The following is a 19,509-nucleotide window of genomic DNA, read 5'->3' on the forward strand; positions in this document are numbered from 1 at the left end:
GAGTCAAGGCTTTTCCAGCTCCGCTTCTGTTTTTTTGGTTTATTGTTTGTTCACTTAATGAGCAGGTGAGGCAAGTATGAAGGAGCTAAGTGTGCGCCAGCAGACCCGAGCCCTTCTGCACAAGAATCTGCTCAAGAAATGGCGGATGAAGAGAGAGAGCTTATTGGTATGTGCAGACATTCCACCCTCTCCTCAGCCTCCTTTCCCTGCCTGAGTTTCAAATAATATTTCAAAGATTACAGCTTAACCAGCAGACTATATTATTACTTTTGAGGTAGGCACTTCTATCTATGTTTGTTTGATTGAGAAACTCATAACGGTCTGTGACCAATACCATAGAATTTAGTATTATATATATATATATATATATATATATATATATATATATATATATATATCATAAAAGTGAATTCCAAAGATGAGGATGTAAGTGATTTGTTCGGATAAAGTCTGGCATATATATATATATATATATATATATATATATATATACACACACACACACATATATTTTTTTTTAAAGGGATAAGGGAAAAATTAAATTGTATGGTAAAATTGCAGCAAAGGTTAAATTATCCCATACTCTACAGTGAGATACAAAGTTAGTAAGTATAAATTGAGAAAAATTTAATATTATCGTTTTATATCCAAAACTATTGATTTTCTACGTAAAGGTTATTTCCAAGGGATATAGAAGAGTAACGTACTAAGCCGATGCTTTGAGAAGTGCTGAACAGTACAAACTTCAGTGGCTTCCCTGTGACAGATGCTCAGTTCTTATGATTTTTAGTACAGTCAGTATAGAAGAGAAGCAAGCAGGTGAGAGAAAGACTATTTCCCTTTATCCAGGGATCTAGGTTTCCTCATCTGGGGCTCTGCCATCTCCTCTGGTCCTGGTAGCCGCTGCTGGATTACTCATAAGGCAAGGAGGAAGAATTGAGGCAGAGAGTATAGTAGGTTGGGTCTGCACACAGGCCTGGGGGTGGCATGCACTGTGTCTGCCCATTTTCCATAGGAAAAAACTCAGTCTTCTATTCCCATTGTATCTAAGAGTATGCTCTAGTCAAAACCTACAGGTTTCAAGTCATTTATACTATATAAACTTAAAGTGGTCACTTAAAAAAAATGAACATACAGTGTCAATATTTAAAAGTGAATTCCAAAGATGAGGACGTAAGTGATTTGTTCAGATAAAGTCTGGCATTGTGAGGCTGAAATGTTTATTAATGTAAAAATTCAATGGAACCTTCTCTTTAGACATTGTTTTGAGAGTGCTTTGTGGTAACTGTTTGCTTCATATTTTTCTGGTATGTTTGTCAGACGAGGGAGAGGTGTTCTTGGGCCTAAAAGAAGTGTGTTCTAGCAACATATCAAGAAGAAATTATTACTATTCTTGATTCACCAGAGAATATCTCCCATGCAATTTCTACTAATTTCGTTTCTCTCTCTCTCTCTCTCTCTCTCTCTCTCTCTCTCTCTCTCTCTCTCTCCCTCCCTCCCTCCCTCCCTCCCTCCCTCCCTCCCTCCCTCCCTCCCTCCCTTCCTTTCTTCCTCTTTCTCTCTTTCTCTCTTTCTTTCTTCCTTTAAGACAGAGTTTCATGTATAACAGAGCCCTGGCTGGTCTGGACTTGCTTTGTAGAGCAAACTGGCCTCAAACTCACAAGCACTCCACCTGACGATGTCTCCCTAGTGCTGAGATTAAAGGCATGCACCACCATGCCCAGCCTGAATTTCCTTTTGTTCCTAATAAGAATATGATAACTACCCAGAAACATTGTGATTTACCAGCATGAATTCTATGTGGAACATTTATGCCTTAGGTCTAGAATTGGCTTTCTGGGCGATCGAGATTTTCACACTATTAAGTACACCATTAAGTCTCCAGATGACTTAGGAAGTCGTTCGTGACTTAACAAAAACTTCAGATCAGAGAGCGATGCGGGCGACTGCTGCCTCAGTGTGCATCCTTCACTGAGTTTTCTTCTCCCTGAAGATGAACAGCAATGAGAAAACAATTACATGGAAAAATTGAACTTGTCTTCAAAGTTCTTTAGCGTTGACCAATTGGAAGGGAAACAAATCTAGGCTCACCGTTTCCTCTTTTAAAAAACTGTTTTATAGGAATGGAGCATACCAGTTATTATAGGACTGCATATGGGTCTGTTTTCCTACTTGGCAAGAAATATTCAGGTCCTCGAAGTCCCTCCTCAGGATCTTGGAAGTCTAAATAAGTTTAATGGATCTTCTCTAGTGGTTGTATATACACCGATCTCTAACATAACCCAGCAGATAATGAACAAAACAACATTTGCTCCAACTATGAAAGGTAAATATACTATTGAGAAAAAACGATGAGTCTCATCGGTTTATAGTGTTTAAAATATATGTACCTATTAGTTTGAAGTTCCAGTTAAACATACGTCTAATAAATTCGAGTATCAAGATACCATATAATCTACGTAGGCTTTTATTTTTCTTTTACAAGATCTTAATCTTTTTCAGCCTAATAGGGGTCCAATTTATGGAAGCCTGTGTTTGTCTTGGAGCATAACAAAGCAAGAAAGTTACAAAATTTCAAAACAGCAACTTGGAGAAACGTAGCTCCTATGAATCTGTATGCTTTTAGCATGAATATGCAACGATCAATATTTATAACTTGCTAAAATCTAAGTACTTAGATCATGGCTATTTAACAATAAGTTCATAAGTATGAATACCAATTATGTATAATCTGAAGGTGATATTCTCTCCTATATATAGTATAGAATACAAAGCCTTTAAAGCTTGTGGTTTTAAGTTGGGCCCATTTTGTGATGAAGACAAAGAAAACATGTATTTCATTTATGAGCAACCTGGGTATAATCTGACTATTTATTCTTTAATATTCAATTCCTAACTAATTAAATCTCTGGTCGTTGTAAAGTTCTGTTTGTTTCCTTTGTTTCTGCATAAGACTGCAGTCATGTAAGTTGTTTTTGCTTCAGACTAAATTCTTTAATTATCAGAGATCGGTTACTCTTATACTCAAGAGGCATGATTTCACTATCCGTAACTTGTCTGATTAAAATATGTAATTCTCTTGCACAAGTGGACTCTTTGAAACAGTAAAGTAATATTTTCTAGGTTGCCCTTTAGTTTGCTTAGTTTAAGTGGAAAAGTCTACCAAATGGTTCAGTCTCATCTTTCATTCTGTTGTGGTGGGATGCTACGTAATCCAGTACACCTATTCTCATCTTCTACTCCACAGGAACAAGAATCATCGGGGTACCAAGTATAGAAGACTTGGATGAAGTTTTTCTGCACAATATACCAGACGCTTTAGGAGTCATCTTTAATGACACTTTCTCTTACCAATTAAAAGTACTTAGGATGTATGGAAATCCATTTTTGAAAGAGGACTCATTAGGTGACTTTCTAATATATAATCCTATTGCGACTGCCTGTATGTTTTTGAAAAGAAGGAACGGGTAGGTTGGGAGGGCAAGAGATTCCTTCCATTTCCTGGAAGAGAACAGACTAACTTTTTATGATTGCACTTGTTTTCATGTTAGAGGGTGATTTCGCAGCACTGTAGGATACTTCAGCATGTATCTTTTGAGCTCACAGGATTAAGGTTAGATCTCAATGTCGGATGAGGTTGCGGTTGAGTAGGAAAGGCAAGCACCAGATAATGAGGGCAAGGGATGGGACTTGCACTTGTAACTCAGACCCAGGATTCCGAACGATCTGTTGAATTAGGGTCCTTTTACATTAAGACCAAAGGGAGAGCAAGGGAGAGGAACTGGAGATACCATGTCCTAGTAGGATAATGGTGTATGACGGTGTCTTATCAAATGCTGGAGGAAAAGCATGAAAAGCCACGCCATGTGAGGGACAATGCTTTTGCAGCTGTAGAAGGGTTAGGGTCCCCTTTGGTATCTCATAAACTAGGCCACAAATAGCCACTGAAGTACTTTATTTAAGGCAAGCCTGTGGAAAGTTATCCAAGATTACAAGAGAGCATTCCTGATACAGCCCAGAGAATATGAGTTGTAAGAAGTCCAGGAAGAATGTAATGAAACCAGACGGCTGCTTAGATGACAGCAGAAGCAGGAAAAGGAGAAAGGCTTATGGGTTAAAAGACATGGAGGACATAAAATTGGTGTAATTTGTAGAATTGGTGCTTTACCACCATCCATATGCTGTGTGCAGACTATAATACTATTCATTTACTTGCCTTATGCACACTAATACTATTCACGTGCCATGTGTACACTAATACTGTGCATGTGTTGCATGCAGACTACGTATTCTTCAGCCGGTTCTTGCAGAATGCAGTGAATTAAAAACCATGGAGCCTGTTTGTCTGTATTGTTCTCCTCAGAAGCAGGAGGTTAAAAAAGATACACAAATGAGATAAGATGGTAGAGGCAATAGAGCTGCTTTAGAATTTAAGGTGATAAGGAAGTCCCTTCGGGGATAAAGCCATTTTTGAGATGAGAATAGGGTAAAGGGACAAGCCGTCTTCATAAATAAAATTATCACAGATCTGCGAGCCTTGTCCCTTCTAGCAAAAGGATTATCCAGAGACACTCAAATGCAGCGTAGAAAGCGATATTCTCAACACTACTGCACAGGAGAGACCACAGGAAACTATTAGAAAGATCGTTTCTGAGACTTCCAGAATATAGGTGGTGCCCTTCCCCATTTTTTGTTTCTCTCCCCCACCCCCCAGAAAGGGCTGTACTCCTTTGTCTAAATCATTACATGTCCGTGGTGCAGTAGCTTGCCAGGAGTCTTCAAACACTGCATCTCATGAACAGCTCCACTTCCTAGCGGGAGGTGTGCATTTTGCTATGATAATTAATTCCTGGTTAATTTGGGACAAATTTTCTTCTTACGCACATATTCACTTTAGACTTCTAGGTACTGAATTGGGGATTGGTGTATGGTGGTGTTGGTGTTGGTGTGTGTGTGTGTGTGGTTTTGATATAGAAACTTTAAAACCTTGTTTTTCGTGTCTCAGGTAGCTGGTGTTGCTCTCTCTCTCCCCTCATGGTGTGTGTCAGAGTAGCTTCTACACTATACACCCTTCATCTTAACATGTCTGCCTCATCTCAAAATTACTTTATTAGCTTGTTTGTTTGCTTTGCTTAAGGTAGGGTTACGGCATACCCAAGGCTAGCCCAGAAGCCTTATTTTTCTGCTTCCTGAGTACTAGTGTCACAGGTACACCACCATGCCCATCTTCTGTATGAGGTTAAAAGCTCTACCTCGCGGGGTCTCCTCCCCATCATTTTCTCTCGTGCTTTTGTTCCTCATTCCCAGCCGTCCTTTATCCCCTACTGATGGTTATACTTTCCCTTGTTTTTACAGCTCATTGCTGGGATACGTATTCTGAGGCTTTCTGTTCACTTTCCAAATACTGGGAAAGAGGCTTCGTGGCTTTACAAACCGCCATTAACGCTGCGATTATAGAAGTAAGTGCTCAATTGGAAAGTTCCGGTGGTTACCACGATTCACTTCAGAGGTATCAACATTTTTAAGGAAAGATGATGTCCCAGTTTATTTGTCCCACAGTAACTCCACGCCAAGGCTGGGCATCTCATAAAGAACAGGGTTATTTTTCATAGCTCTCAAATCTAGCGAGTGTATGGTTACTTGGGCCTCAACAAGCCCATGCCTCGTGGCTGTCACAGCCTAGCGGTTTTTACACGGTGGAAGGGACGAAAGGGCAAAGAAGAAGGACACCGTGTTCTGACTTGGCAGAGGAGCAAAAGGGCAAATTGCACATTAGGACCACTTGCCAAGTCTTTGATGAGTCACTCCTCTATCCATGAGGGTGGGTGAGGCTCCGTGACTTACTTCCCTAAACATCCTACCTCTAACATCACGCTGAGGATGAAGTTTGCCCCCTGCATTGTAGAGGGGTGCACTCAAACTAGCAATTATGTAGACCAGATTTTATGACAGAGAATATTTAGACAGCCCCCCTGATTTACAGTTTCCTTATATTTTTATTATTTTGGTTATTTACATTCCAGCCATCGCCCCCCACCCACTTCTTGGTCGCCATCCCATAGTTCCTCATCCCATTCCTCCTCCCCCTTGCCTAGTTCTGCAATGCTTCACAGAAGCCTTGAAAGTCAACACACCCAGTTCCCTCTAACGGTGAACATTTTGTGAGACTGGACTACTACAGCATTCCAACTAGGAAACTGGTATAAGTCCAACCTCCAAGGCTTATTTCAGCTCTGTCAAATTAAATCCTTTATTTTCTGTTTGCTTTTTGTCTTTCCCTAGGTCACAACAAACCACTCGGTGATGGAGGAGCTGATGGCCGTCAACGCCATCAATATGAAGACATTACCTTTCATTCCTAGAGATCTTTCAGATTACGAAATTTTTATCTTGTTCTGCTTGCTTTATTTCTCCTCGTTTATATATTTTGCATCCAGCAATGTTACTAAAGAGAGAAAAAAGTGTAAGGAGGTCATGAAAGTCATGGGTCTACAAGACTCTGCATTCTGGTGAGTCTGAGATTGAGAGCGCGGGACAGCAGAAGTGTTATCGTTTTGCAATGCCACGGGTTGCCTTTGACATGTGGGCTACTTGTTGTCCGTGTTCACTATTGGATTTAGTCTTTGTTACATCTTCCATGGAAGATAGAAGGAACTCAGTTAGCATGATTTTAATGCTGGCTTTTTCCTTTGCAACGTCTACGATTGAGATGCCCTCGTCAAGGTTGTAGATGAGGAAAGAAAAGGCAAGTGGAAATGAGGCAGTTAGTTAGCTGCCCAGTGTAGGGGAGACAGTGAATGCCAGGGCCGGTCATCAGGGCAGACCTGATGGCATTTCTATCTGACCTCCTAGTTATGAGCTGCCTTCTCCATACTTCCTCATTTGAAGAAAATAGCCTTGGGAAGCAGACGTGATGTTCATGGGCATGGCCAACCAGGAATGTTGAAGCATGTAAATGTTGAATGTTAAGTGATACAATATGACCAGGACATGCAACATAGGCTGGTGGGTAGGGAGGACTCAGCAGAACTTGAATTATACATTAATATTCATACTTTACCTCACCCCACAAACACTTAGAAGTAATTTTGAAATACATATGTATGTTTGTATGTATACCTGGACACATCTATTTATGCATCTGTGACATAGTAAAGGTGAATGCTTTTCAGAGAAAAAAAAGGCCTATGAAAATAGTTAAGTTTAGTTGATAGAAACGCAAATAATGTATAAGGTTTAAATTCCTCAGAAGTGAACCACAGAACTTGGTATCAGTGAGAAGATATATATTGCCAGGTATAAGGGAAAATCATGTGTTTATTTTAGCTTAAAAGAAACATGACATGTTTTGATATTGATTCTTAAGGGATAATTCTCGGTATATTACTCAGATCAAGCAAACACTTGGTTGGGCAGACAGTGCAGACATACGATCTTAGCATTGCGTAGGTGGACATAGGAAGCTGTCTGAGATATACAGAGAGAGACACCGAGACCCTTCTTGATAACCAAAGCTAATGAAAACTCAATCACACACCACTTAAAACATATGTTAACAAACAAACCCCCTCCCCCAAGCCCCAAAACTATGTGTGTGGAATGGTAAAACTTCATGGAGAGGATGGATCATTATTTGTTGACCAGTTTAGCAACTCATGTGTTCCCTGAAGGTCCAGAAACCTTTATTTCTGGGTAGAATATATTTCAACAAAGATAATTTTAATTTTAATGTATGTGGATTGGGAGATATAAAAGGAGGAAACCAAGTCTTTAAAAAGTGAGATTTGTGTGTGTGCGTGTGTGTGTGTGTGTGCGTGTGCGTGCGCGCGCATTGGAGCATTGGGAATGATAAAGGAGGGAGTAGATGTGTGTCCTGCCATTCAGGTCTGTAGGGAGGGAAAAGAGAGAGCAATTTCTGTATAAGTGTCTCCTCTTGGTTTAAGGCAAGTCCTAGGGGGCAGATGCCCAGAGTCACTTCAAGTTAGGGAGGCACCGGCAGGCTGGCGTGAAGACCAAGGAGTTACTGGAATTCTGATGCTGATTTCATTTTCAGGATGGTTTTTAGCACGCATATAAATGAAGGCCCGGAAAAATGCATTGATACGTACAGTCTTAGAACTAAGATAGAAAATGCTTTGGAAACATCTTTCCCAAGTATCAGACATCTTTTGGAAATGAATGTGACTTCTATTAATGACATAATACAGCGCATGTATTTTTCCAAGCAAGAAGATTTTGTATAAGTTTATTAATAACGTCTCTCCGACTCCACCCCTATTGCTAGTTCTCTTTGCAAGAGAATTATTTAATGTCTTTATTTCATAATTCTCCTACGCTGTGTCTTGTCAATGCAGCCTTAAATCAGTCTCTTCTGTACTTAGGAAGTCACTTTACAGAATATGTTACACCTTTCAAAAACACTGATGTTTCTAACACAGACCAATTCATTATAATGATATAAGATTAAAAACTTAAATAAGTAGTAAATCCAGCTAAACATAATTTACCAAGGTGCAGGGTTGCAAAGCATCTTTTGTTATGCTGCATTCTGCAGGGGATGTGTTCGTTCTTGTTAGTTATATGGTTTGAAACAGAGGAAAGAACTCTGGACAGAATGGATGCCTGCAGTCCCATTTGTACCCTGTTAATGATTTATTTTGTGACATTAACCCGTTAACTAATGAGAGGGAGTACAGTCCTATTATTTGTAGGTGAGAAGCTTGGACTCACGCACCCTCATAGTCTTGTCTTATCTAATGCATGTTGTTCTTTAATACCTTGTCAACAGTGTGAACTCCAACACATCTAAATCAGAGTAATACAATCGTGTAAAGATGTAAATGTGTGCCATAACTTATACCCATTCCGGTAAGGAAATACCAGGGTTAGGAAACGTGTGACGGCACCAGTGGAGCTGCGGGTTTTCTGTCTTCTGGGAAGAAGTGTGGTAGTGCTCCCTGCAGAGGCCCTCAAGCTTTTCATGCTAGTAGAGGCCTTTGATTGACATCTGACTGACCATCAGCTCTTAAGTCTCCTTCCGGCTTTGCAAGTAGGGCCATTTGGTAATAACTAATAAGACTGATGACATAAACTTTAATAATTCAGTAATTTCACTTTAGAGATATTCTCCTACATCTTACATAAAGACAAATGTAATAAGACTCTTTGCATTGTTATAATGGAAAGAAAAAATAGGAAACAACTGTTTAATTTCAGAAGAACACTAGAATATGTTAATATAATGGAAGATCATAAGCTCCATTTATAGTAGATAATGCTGAATGATAAAGGCAAGTTACATATAATACCTACAGCATAAAATATATGGTTTATTCCATGCTCATAGTATCTGTGCAATAGATATGTATGGATGCCTGGCCTCCAGGCACCAACAAAGCCATACTTTGGCTCATAGTCTCTTAATTGGTTGTGACATTCTTTTCACTGATTGATGCTACACTAATATTTGGTGTTGGCCATTACTGTGTGGTAATGGCGATCAGAGTGCATGGAACTCATAATCAGGATGTTTGTCAAATTGATTACCTTAGGGGAAAAAGATGGAGAATTGTGATAAAGGAGATTATACACAGTGTACTTCTGCCATGTTATCAATATCATAGTTATTGAACCAGGGGGCACATACAAGAATAATAGTATTGTACTTGAGATGCTTTGATAGATTTAAAAGATATTTATTTAAAGGGCTAACTAACTTAAACACCTTTTGTCTTTGCTTAGGCTGTCCTGGGGCTTAATCTATGTCGGCTTCATCTTTATTATTTCCATATTCATTGCAATTATCATAACATCTACCCAGATTATAATGATGACTGGTTTCCTGGTCATATTTACATTGTTTTTCTTATATGGATTATCCTTGGTAAGTGTATGCATTTACTACCATCATTTACACATTATATCTTAGCTATGTGTAATTCTCGAGAATGTTAGGAAGACACTTTGTCATGTCCAGTGTGTGTATATGTGCATGTGTGTGTGTGTGTGTGTGTGTGTTGTGTGTGAGAAAATGCCAATGGCTATATGAAACGAATGTAAACCTGAGTAAATTGGGTCTCTCCATTTTCACAGAAGTCTTGTGTATCACATAATGAAATGATGCATCAATTTTTTAAAATAAAAATCATTTAACTGAGATATTTCAGAATTTTATTTCTGAATCCTTTAATTACATACAATGAGTAAAAAACTAGCTTGCTAAGCTACTACTATCACTGTTCAAGTTTGCTATTTATTTTATCATGGTGACCAGGAACACAGGGCTTACAGAGATAAGCTTCAAATTTTATGCCAGCATCTTCTAAGTGAAATAATGCATTAATACTGGGAGCTAAAGAAAGAAAAAAGATAGAGTGGAAGGAATGGAGAACAGATGTCTTAGTCAGGGTCTGTATTTCTGCACAAAACTTCATGACCAAGAAGCAAGTTGGAGAGGAAATGGTTTGTTTATCTTATACTTCCATATTGCTGTTCATCACCAAAGAAAGTTAGGACTGGAACTCAAGCAGGTCAGGAAGCAGGAGCTGATGCAGAGGCCATGGAGGGATGTTACTTACTGGCTTGCTTCCCTTCACTTGCTCAGTTTGTCTTCGTGTAGAACCCAGGACAAGCAAGCCCAGGGATGGCACCACCCACAATGGGCTGGGCCCTCCTCCCTTGATCACTAATTAAGAACATGCCTTACAGTTGGATCTCATGGAGGCATTTCCTCAAGGGAGGCTCCTTTCTCTGTGATAATTCCAGCATGTGTCAAGTTGATACATAAACCCAGCCAGTACAACTGTATACAGCCAGTCTGTAGACACGTTTGAGTATAGTCATTAGAGTAAGGCCACTGTGCAGCATTAAATGTCACAGAGGTGCTATTCTAACTGCTGTGTATATCTCTACTATGAATTAGACATAAGCAAGGGACTTAGAAGGCTCACACTGTTTCTTAAGCTATTCTTTTTTCCTGATCTTTCATTTATTGAAAATAGATCCTTTTTCTCATAAATATATCCTGCTTATAGTTTCCATCCCTCTATTCTTTCCAGTTTTCCCCCACCTTCCCCTCCAGATCCACTTCCTTTCTGTCTCTCATTAGGAAAGAACATGCTTCTCAGAGTTAGGAACCGAACACGACAAATTAAAATATAATATAGACGAAGCAAAAACTATCATAGTTGGACAAAGCAACCCAGTAAGAGGGAAAGAGTCCCAAGAGCAGGCACAAGAGTCAGAGACACGCTCATTCTCACAGCCAGAAGTCCCATAAAAATACTAAGGACAAGCTGGTATTTTTATTACCGGGTGCAGACCCATGTTGGTCCTTGTGCTTGTTGCTTTAGTCCGTGAGCTCATGTATTGTTTACTTAGTTAAATCAGAGGACCTTATCTTCCTGATGTCCTCCTCAGGCTCTTACAATCTTTCTGCCTCCTTTCCTGTGGGATTCCCTGAGCTCTAGGGGTGGGGATTTGCTGGGGACCTCCCTTTTAGACTTCCAAATAATGTCTGGCTGTTGGTCTTTGCATCTGTTCCCATTTGCTGCTGGAGGAAGACGACTCTTTGATGATGACTGGATAAGACGCTGATCTATTCTTTTTTCCCCCTCCCAGGGATATCCATGCATGCCCCTACAGGCTTCTTCTTTGCCTAACTTCTCTGGATCTATGGGGCGGGGGAGAGGTGTAGCTTGGTTACCATTTACTTTAGTGCTGATATCCATTTATAAGTGAATATATGCTCTATTTATCTTTCTGGGTCTGGGTTACCTTCTCAGGATGAGTTTTTCTTTTCTAGTGCTGTCTACTTCCCTGGAAATTTCATGATGTCATTTTTTCTAAAAAACAGTGGAGTAATATTCCATTGTGTAAATGTACCTAATTTTCTTTACCAATCCTCTGTTAAGGGTCATCTAGGTTATTCCCAGTTTCAGTTACAGGACAGCCCAGGCTGCAAAGAACTCCAATCTTGAAAAACCAAACAAAATTCCACCAACCAACCAACAAACAGGCAATCAAAAAGAAAGATTAAAGCTACAGTGAACATGGTTGAGCAAGTGTCCCCGTGGTAGTGGAAGGATGGAGCTTACTTTGGGTATATGCTTAAGAGTCATGTAGCTGGATCTTGAGGTAGACCAATTCCTAGCTATTTCAGGAACTGCCATGCCATATTCATTTCCATGGTGGCTGGTAAGTTTGCACTCCAACCAGCCATGGTGGGGTGTTCCTCTTGCTTGCCATCTTTCCCAGAATGAGCTGTCACTTGTGTTAACGATCTTAGCCATTCTGACAGGTGTAAGACGGAATCTCAAAGTAGTTTTGCTGTGCATTTGAATTCTCTTTTCAGACCTGTTTCTCATTTTAAAATTGGATTATTTGTTTGCTTGTTCACTTGTTTAATATTAGCTTCTTGAGTTCTTTATATATTTTGGATATTAGTCCTATCTTTTCCCATTCTGTAGGCTTTGTCTGAAAGACAGTGTCTTTTGCCTTACAGAAGTTTTCAAATTTCATGAGGTCCTATTTATTAATTGTTGATCTCAGTGCTTGCACTTTTGGTGTTTTGTTTAGAAAGGTTTCTACCGTGTCCATGCATCCAAGGCTATCCCCCAATTTCATTTTTATCAAGTTCGGTGTGTCTGGTTTTATGCTGAGGCCTTTGATCCACTTAGACTTACATTTTATGCAGAGTGATAAGCATGGATCTATCTGCATTCTTCTACATGCAGACATCCAGTTAGACCAGCAGCATTTGTTGAAAATTATGTGTTCTTTCCAGGGTGTATTTCTGGCTTCTTTATAAAAAAAAAAAAAAAAAAAAACAGGTGTTTCTGTGCATGTGTACTAATGTCTACATCTTCAACTCAATTCCATAGATCAATGTGTTTGTTTTCATGCCAATACCATATGATAGCTCATTAGTACAACTTGAAATCAGGGATGATGAGACTCTAGCAGTTCCTGTTGTTCAGGTTTTTTTCCACATAAAGTTGAGAATTGTCCTTTCAGTGTGTGTCAAGGATTGCATTGGAAATTTGATGGGGGATTGTATTGAATCTATAGATTGCTTTTGGTGGAATGACCATGTTTGCTATGTTAACGCTACTGATTCATGAGCATGGGAGATCTTTCCATCTCCTGATACCTTCTTAAATACCTTTTTTTTTTTTTTTAAGTTCCAGTGGGCTTTTATTGAGATAAATTAACAAAAAGAAATAGGATTTTACCAATCATCTTTTCCGAACCATATATAAACTTCTTAAAGACTCAACTCCATAGACGTGTGTATACACTGTAACACATCCCAACAAAAACAGACCCTCCCACTGGAACACTTGCCGATTAAACAGAAAGCCATTTTTTTCCTTTCCTCAAATATTTTCAAATTTTTAAATTTCTCCTATTCAAAGTGGAACTGGTGGTCCCTTGTGACTAGGGACATTAGAATATTCTTATTTTTACTGAACAAAAAATTGTAGTTGTTTTTTTTTTCTAATTTGTTTCAAAAGAGGGAAGTGACTCTGCACTGCCCAGGCACCCCTTCCCCAAGGACCACTGGTGAAAATACAACAGCCTGCAGCTTAGTAACCCAGAGCCATACATTCCTTGCCCTGCCCAGCCCTGTCTATTGGAGATTTAAATACATGTCTGTTGAAGTCTGTCAGCTGTGGACGGGCAGAGTTCAGGCCAGGCTAGCCTTCTCTGACCTCTTATCTGTTACGACCCTTGGACACTTAGCTCTTTGTTCCAAAGGTGAGTTTTTACATTAGAGAAGAAAATAGGTTTGCTTTGGGAGTTTAAAAAACAAACCAACTATCTTTATTGGGCTGGTGAATTGGCTCAGCGGTTAAGAGCGGGAAGAGACTGACATCTCTTCCAGAGGTCCTGAGTTCAATTCCCAGCAACCACACGATGCCTCACAACCATCTGTAACGGGATCTGATGCCCTCTTCTGCTATGTCTGAAGACAGCTACAGTGTATTCACATACATAAAAATAAATAAATAAATAAATAAATAAATAAATAAATTTTAAAAGAAACTATCCTTATGAATATATTTAGAACTACAAACTCACAATCTTTCACATACTTAGTTACCCCAAGATATTTTATACTATTAAAGTCTAGTGTGAAAGGTGCTAGTGGGATTCACTACAACATTTCCATAAGGGCAGATAGGCTCTGATCTAGTCTCCACAATCTCCACATAGCACCCTTCGCAGACCGCCCACCCCTCTCTCCATCCTTCTCTGAACAGTGGCTTCTGTATTTTCTCATCTTCTTGGACGTTTTCGGCAGAAGTAATTTCGATGGATAATTTCCATTAGTATACTAATTTAACTTTGCTCAGCTTCCCCAGGATGGTTTTCTACCCTATTCTGAGATCATCTTTTAGTTTTCCCCACCTCTACCATATAAACAAACAAACAAACAAACAAACAAACAAACAAACCCAGAAGATAGGTAGGGAATACAAAAGAAAAAAAAAAAGATCTGAGGGTAGGACAGTCCTCTTGCTTTCCCACTGTTAATACCTTGTATGAAAAATGAGCTTGGTTTTGCTGATGTTTCTTCAAAGCCATTGTCAGTAACAGCCAATGTCTTCTCTTTTTCAGATAGCGGTAACTTTCCTGACGGCTGTTCTGTTGCAGAAAGCGGTCCTCACCAACCTAATTGTACTTTTCTTTACCCTCTTTTGGGGGTGCGTGGGGTTCACTGTACTGCACAAAGAACTCCCCCCATCTCTGGAGTGGGCTCTGAGCATCTGCAGCCCCTTTGCCTTCACATCTGGGATGGCTAAGGTAAACACATAGGTTATTACTGACGCTTCAAATGGAATTACACCGTGATGCCTCCTTATAGTCCAGTCTGGTCTTAACCAAGAGTGTTCACTGTTGCAAATTTCCCACCACACGGACAAATTTGCTACGTTATAAAAATTTGCCATCACATAAAAGTTAAAATAAAAAAAAATCACTAGAACTTTACTAAAGATTCTGTATAAATCTGTTTCAATCATTTTGTTGAGTAAACTATGAATCGATTATGAAAGTCTTTGAAGATCTAAGTACCTAATACAACAGACTTTATAAGGGCCATGGGTGTTCTTGGGATCTCATTAAGAAGTAGAATGCTGTGTTCACTCTGAAGCATGGCTAAATACGCCATTCTTCAGTAGGTAACCGTTTTGTGAAAATTACTTTCTTACTCTTTATAATCACCCAAATTTAGGTTTTGAAATACAAATATTTGTTTCATCCATTTTTAAATTTATGTAAGTGATACTATATAGTATTTAAAAATATTTAACCTTTTCTGCCCAGCATTTTGTTAATAGTCTCATGCGTAGCCTTGTATATAGCTACAATGTAGTGTTATATACCATCTTATTGTACGCCTACATTGTCTTCTTTTTGATAAATGAAAGTAGAATTCCAGGATTTGGTGGTTTTTCGACAAAGCTATTACAACTATTCTTTCATGTCTTTCTGTACACCAGTTCAGTTTGGTGTAGTCAGAGGAGCTGGATAACAGACTAGTGTACGTAAATCTTAAAACTCACAGCTGTCATTAAATACTTTTCTAAAATAGTTACATCATCTGACTTTTATAAAAACGATGCTAGCACATTACAGTTTTTCTCAGTCTTCACTAAGATTTGTTATTGTTAAATTTTCGTATTAGCCATTCTGATGAAGATGTAATATATTATTATGTTCATCCGTTTGTGTTTGCAGCATGCTAGAAAAACCTGGATGCCTTTTCCTGTAGCATCTTTTGTGGTTTTGTTTTGCAAATTGTCTATTCAGATCTTTTCTTTGCATTTTTATTGAGTCTTCTATATTTTCCTTATTACTTTACAACAATTATTACATTTGCTGTGCACCAGACTTTTTTCAGTCATTTCTAGGTTTTCTATTTTCTTATTGATTCTCTTGATGAAAAGAGATTTAAGAGAAAGTTTTTTTTAATTTTTATTTTATATACTTATATGTTATGGGAAATATTAAAAGAATGAACCTGCCAACTCTCCATCCTGCACTTCTGCCACCTCCAATTCCCTGTAGCTTCCACACCTGGTGATCTCACTCACACAGTGGTCTCTCAGCCTGCCAACTCTCCACAGGGCTCCTGCCAGGCCATCTCTAGGACAGGGTCCTCTGCCCCCTGAGTTTCTTTCATTACCACACAATTCCCAATGCATCCTTGGTTAGTCATCTCAACACCTAATTACTAGGTAGAATCACGACTCTTAAGCTTATAGTTAACCAATTAAATTGATGTATCAATAAAATCACAACTTACAAGATGCCAATACAATAATTTCAGAGTCAATTGATAACGATAAAGCTTTAACCCAATTATTCTAACCTTTTGATAACACCACGTGGGGCCTACATTTTGGTTCTTTCCTCTCTGTCCCTCCCTCTCTCCCTCTCTGCAAATCTTCACTCCACCTCCCTTTTCCCTGTCCAATCACAGACCTCCTCTGCATTAATGTAATTGGACAGGGAAAATCCTGCGACACATGTGTGTGCTGAATGTATGTGTGTGTGCTAGGTGCACACATGTACATTCAGGATTAGAAGAGGGCATCCGATGCCCTGCAGCTGGAGCTGCAGATACCTGTGAGCCCCCTGACATACTGTATAGTTCTGAACCTTCGCTATAATGTTGACTAGAAGTGCAAGCAAAGGAAACCTTCACATTCTGCTATCAAACATGTTTCCCAGTAGACATCTCAGCTTCTCCCTTTGTGAAGAAATCCCCTGTGTTGTGAATGGATGCCCGACTCTCTCTAGTGCTTTCTCTGTATCTACCACAGTGATTACATCCCCTCTCCCGATTTATTGTGTTGTATCCAGAATCATATTGATTTATTTTCAAATGTTGACTGAGATTTGCATTTCTGTTAGCTTTATTCACATATATTGTATATTACTCGGTATACCTTTATTAAAATATTTCATTAAAAAGTTAACTCGCACATTGGATTATTTGTTCTATGCCAACTTATTTACGAGCTTAGGAATTTACTATTATTATTATTTTGAACCTTAGGTTATCTTCCAGGATTACAACCTGAATGGTGTAGTATTTCCTGACCCCTCAGGAGAATCCTATGTAATGATAGCAGTATTTTTCATATTGGCTTTTGATGCTCTTCTCTACTTGTTTTTGGCCCTGTATTTTGACAAAATCTTGCTCTGTAAGTATCCAGATTTTTCTTTGATCTTTCAGTTACTGATGACATATGACAGTTTTTCTCAGGATGGTATTAAGATAGCCTTACAGGTGAGGCTAAATGTTCATTGTCAGTCTGAATTAATTATTTATACTTCACAGTAAATAATATATGTAAAATTGTTCTAATTTTAAAATAATATAATTATTTAAATCAATTTTGAAATATAGTTTTATATTAATGAATTTTAATTATTTTTTATGTGTCCTTCCAATCGTTTTGAAAGAGTGATAGTATGAATTTATATCAAAACAGTTATAAAAAACACAACAAAACAGGCGTGAGTGTAGGAGCAGACTCCTGGGCAGAAGACACGGGCAGCAGGGAGGCAGACAGAAGACAAAGTCTTAGAGGAGAAGAATCTGATTTCAGTGAATAATATGCAAGGAAGAACCTGTCAAAAATTAAAGAGCATTTTAGGAGGCTGGCTGCTCTTCCAGAGGTTCTGAGTTCAATTCTCCCAACCACATGGTGGCTCACAACCATCTGTAATGGGATCTGATGCCCTCTTCTGGTGTGTCTGAAGACAACAACAGTGTACTTATATAAAATAAATAAATCTTTTAAAAAAAGCATTTCCTATGTAATGATATTCCGAAGAAAATTTCAAGAATAAGCAAAATTAGTTCTGGTTATGGCTTAATGCTGGGACACTACACCATAGAAACATTTTCTAATGAAGATTTGTTAATCATTATTCTGAACATTTTTCTATTTTGCTTATAATTACACATATATAGATTATGCAGCTAATTTTCTTTGTCTTGCCATTAACCAAAAAAATCCACATAAGCCGAAAGTTCCTCCACATTTGCTAGAATCAGAATGTTCATCTCTATGCTTGGTTTCATTCATGCTTTTAAGCTTTGATAGTGCCCCTACTTCGATAAAAGTTACTGTTGCCTTATATATGTTTGCATGCCTATGGTCCATTATTTTTGGCTTATATATGAAGATCCTTAATAACAAATAATATTTAACTTCTTTTGTCTCAATAAAAACTTTACAATATTGTCATATATATCTTGAAAAAATAAAATTTCTGTATGTGTTATTTTTCACTCATTTAACTGTATATGAATTTACAGGCTTCAGTGTTATGTTTAATTATATTGGCATGGCCAACCTATTTAAGTTTCTAAGCATGTTTATAATTATTTTATGTGCAATATTGATAATCGTGTTTCTGAAAAATACTTGGTTTCACCTATCCTCATAGATATCTTTTAGATGACATATTTTGATTTCAAGATTTATATTTTGTTGAAAGTTCTATAATATTAATTTTTGCCATGTTACTTTAGATTTTCATTATTAGTTTTCTTCTGAATAATAGGAAACTTGAAGGAAAAGTTGTATCTTGTTTGAAAGTTCAAAATATTTCATCTTTTCTTAGCAAGGCTTCATCATTCATTATATTGATCGGATACTTTATTGCTTTGACTAACTAGATGGGGCCGAGCACCGGTCTGCTCCACTGTTTTTCTTGAATCCAACATCTTGTTTTCGAAAAACAGCTAATAGAAACAAGGTCATTGAGAGAGACCTAGACCCCGAGTTTCCTTCGGATGAGTATTTTGAACCGGTAGATCCAGAATACCAAGGGAAAGAAGCCATCAGGTAAACACATTCACAGCTGTGCTAAGATTGAGTAAAGGCTAAAGAACTGTTAACTGCCAGCTACCTGTGAGTCTGTGGTATCCGTCTTTATCAGCATCAACCCGAACCATTCACAGTCCCCTGTAATAACCAATTGTTTTCCTTAAATGATTCCTGAAAGGGAAATACCCTTAGATGCCGTGTATAATGGTGGCTCTCAATCTGTGGGTCTCAGCCCCTCAGTTGGAAATAGAGTTGTTTTATATCACAATTCATAACAGTAGCAAAATTACAGTTATAGAATAACAATACAAATAATGTTCTAGTTGGGGGTCACCATAACAGGAGGAACTGCATTAAAGAGTTGCAGTGTTAGGAAGGTTGAGAACCACAAATCTGTATGTTCTACCCTGGTCTTATGTTGTGTGACTACCTGCTTCTATTTTTTGTGTCTACATTAAAATTTTTGTCATTGTCTTGCTTTGTTTTTTTGAGACAGGGTCTCCTTGAAGCTCAGGTTGGACTCATATAATATTTAATAGTCAAAGAGGACCTTGACCTAATGTTCCTCTTTCTTCCACCACCCAAGTCCTGGGGACTGCAGGCATGTGGCTCCATGCCAAACATCCTTTTAAGACAGAGAAATTGGCCAGGCGGT

The 19,509-nt window shown here is 38.5% G+C and overlaps 1 protein-coding gene across 5 annotated transcripts in view; it reads left to right on the forward strand.

Annotated features, from left to right (window-relative positions):
- Positions 1 to 19,509, forward strand: part of LOC110305860 (ATP-binding cassette sub-family A member 6) — a 69,047-nt gene that overhangs the window by 1,265 nt on the left and 48,273 nt on the right. For 2 of the 5 annotated variants that reach the window (XM_029484192.2, XM_021177995.3), the window contains 9 exons: positions 66 to 166; positions 2,122 to 2,326; positions 3,248 to 3,406; positions 5,356 to 5,459; positions 6,283 to 6,509; positions 9,742 to 9,883; positions 14,623 to 14,808; positions 17,069 to 17,216; positions 18,704 to 18,872. In XM_029484192.2, the coding sequence (XP_029340052.1) occupies positions 77 to 166; positions 2,122 to 2,326; positions 3,248 to 3,406; positions 5,356 to 5,459; positions 6,283 to 6,509; positions 9,742 to 9,883; positions 14,623 to 14,808; positions 17,069 to 17,216; positions 18,704 to 18,872 (1,430 nt within the window). In that variant the 5' untranslated portion in view covers positions 66 to 76. Of the gene's footprint in view, positions 1 to 65; positions 167 to 2,121; positions 2,327 to 3,247; positions 3,407 to 5,355; positions 5,460 to 6,282; positions 6,510 to 9,741; positions 9,944 to 14,622; positions 14,809 to 17,068; positions 17,217 to 18,703; positions 18,873 to 19,509 lie in introns of those variants that run through there. The other 3 variants (XM_029484190.2, XM_029484191.2, XM_085829445.1) reach the window with 3 other exon arrangements.

This window comes from Mus caroli, unplaced genomic scaffold (genome assembly GCF_978045245.1).
Source record: "Mus caroli unplaced genomic scaffold, Mus_caroli_1 scaffold_13, whole genome shotgun sequence".
In the NCBI taxonomy this organism is placed as follows: Eukaryota; Metazoa; Chordata; class Mammalia; order Rodentia; family Muridae; genus Mus; species Mus caroli.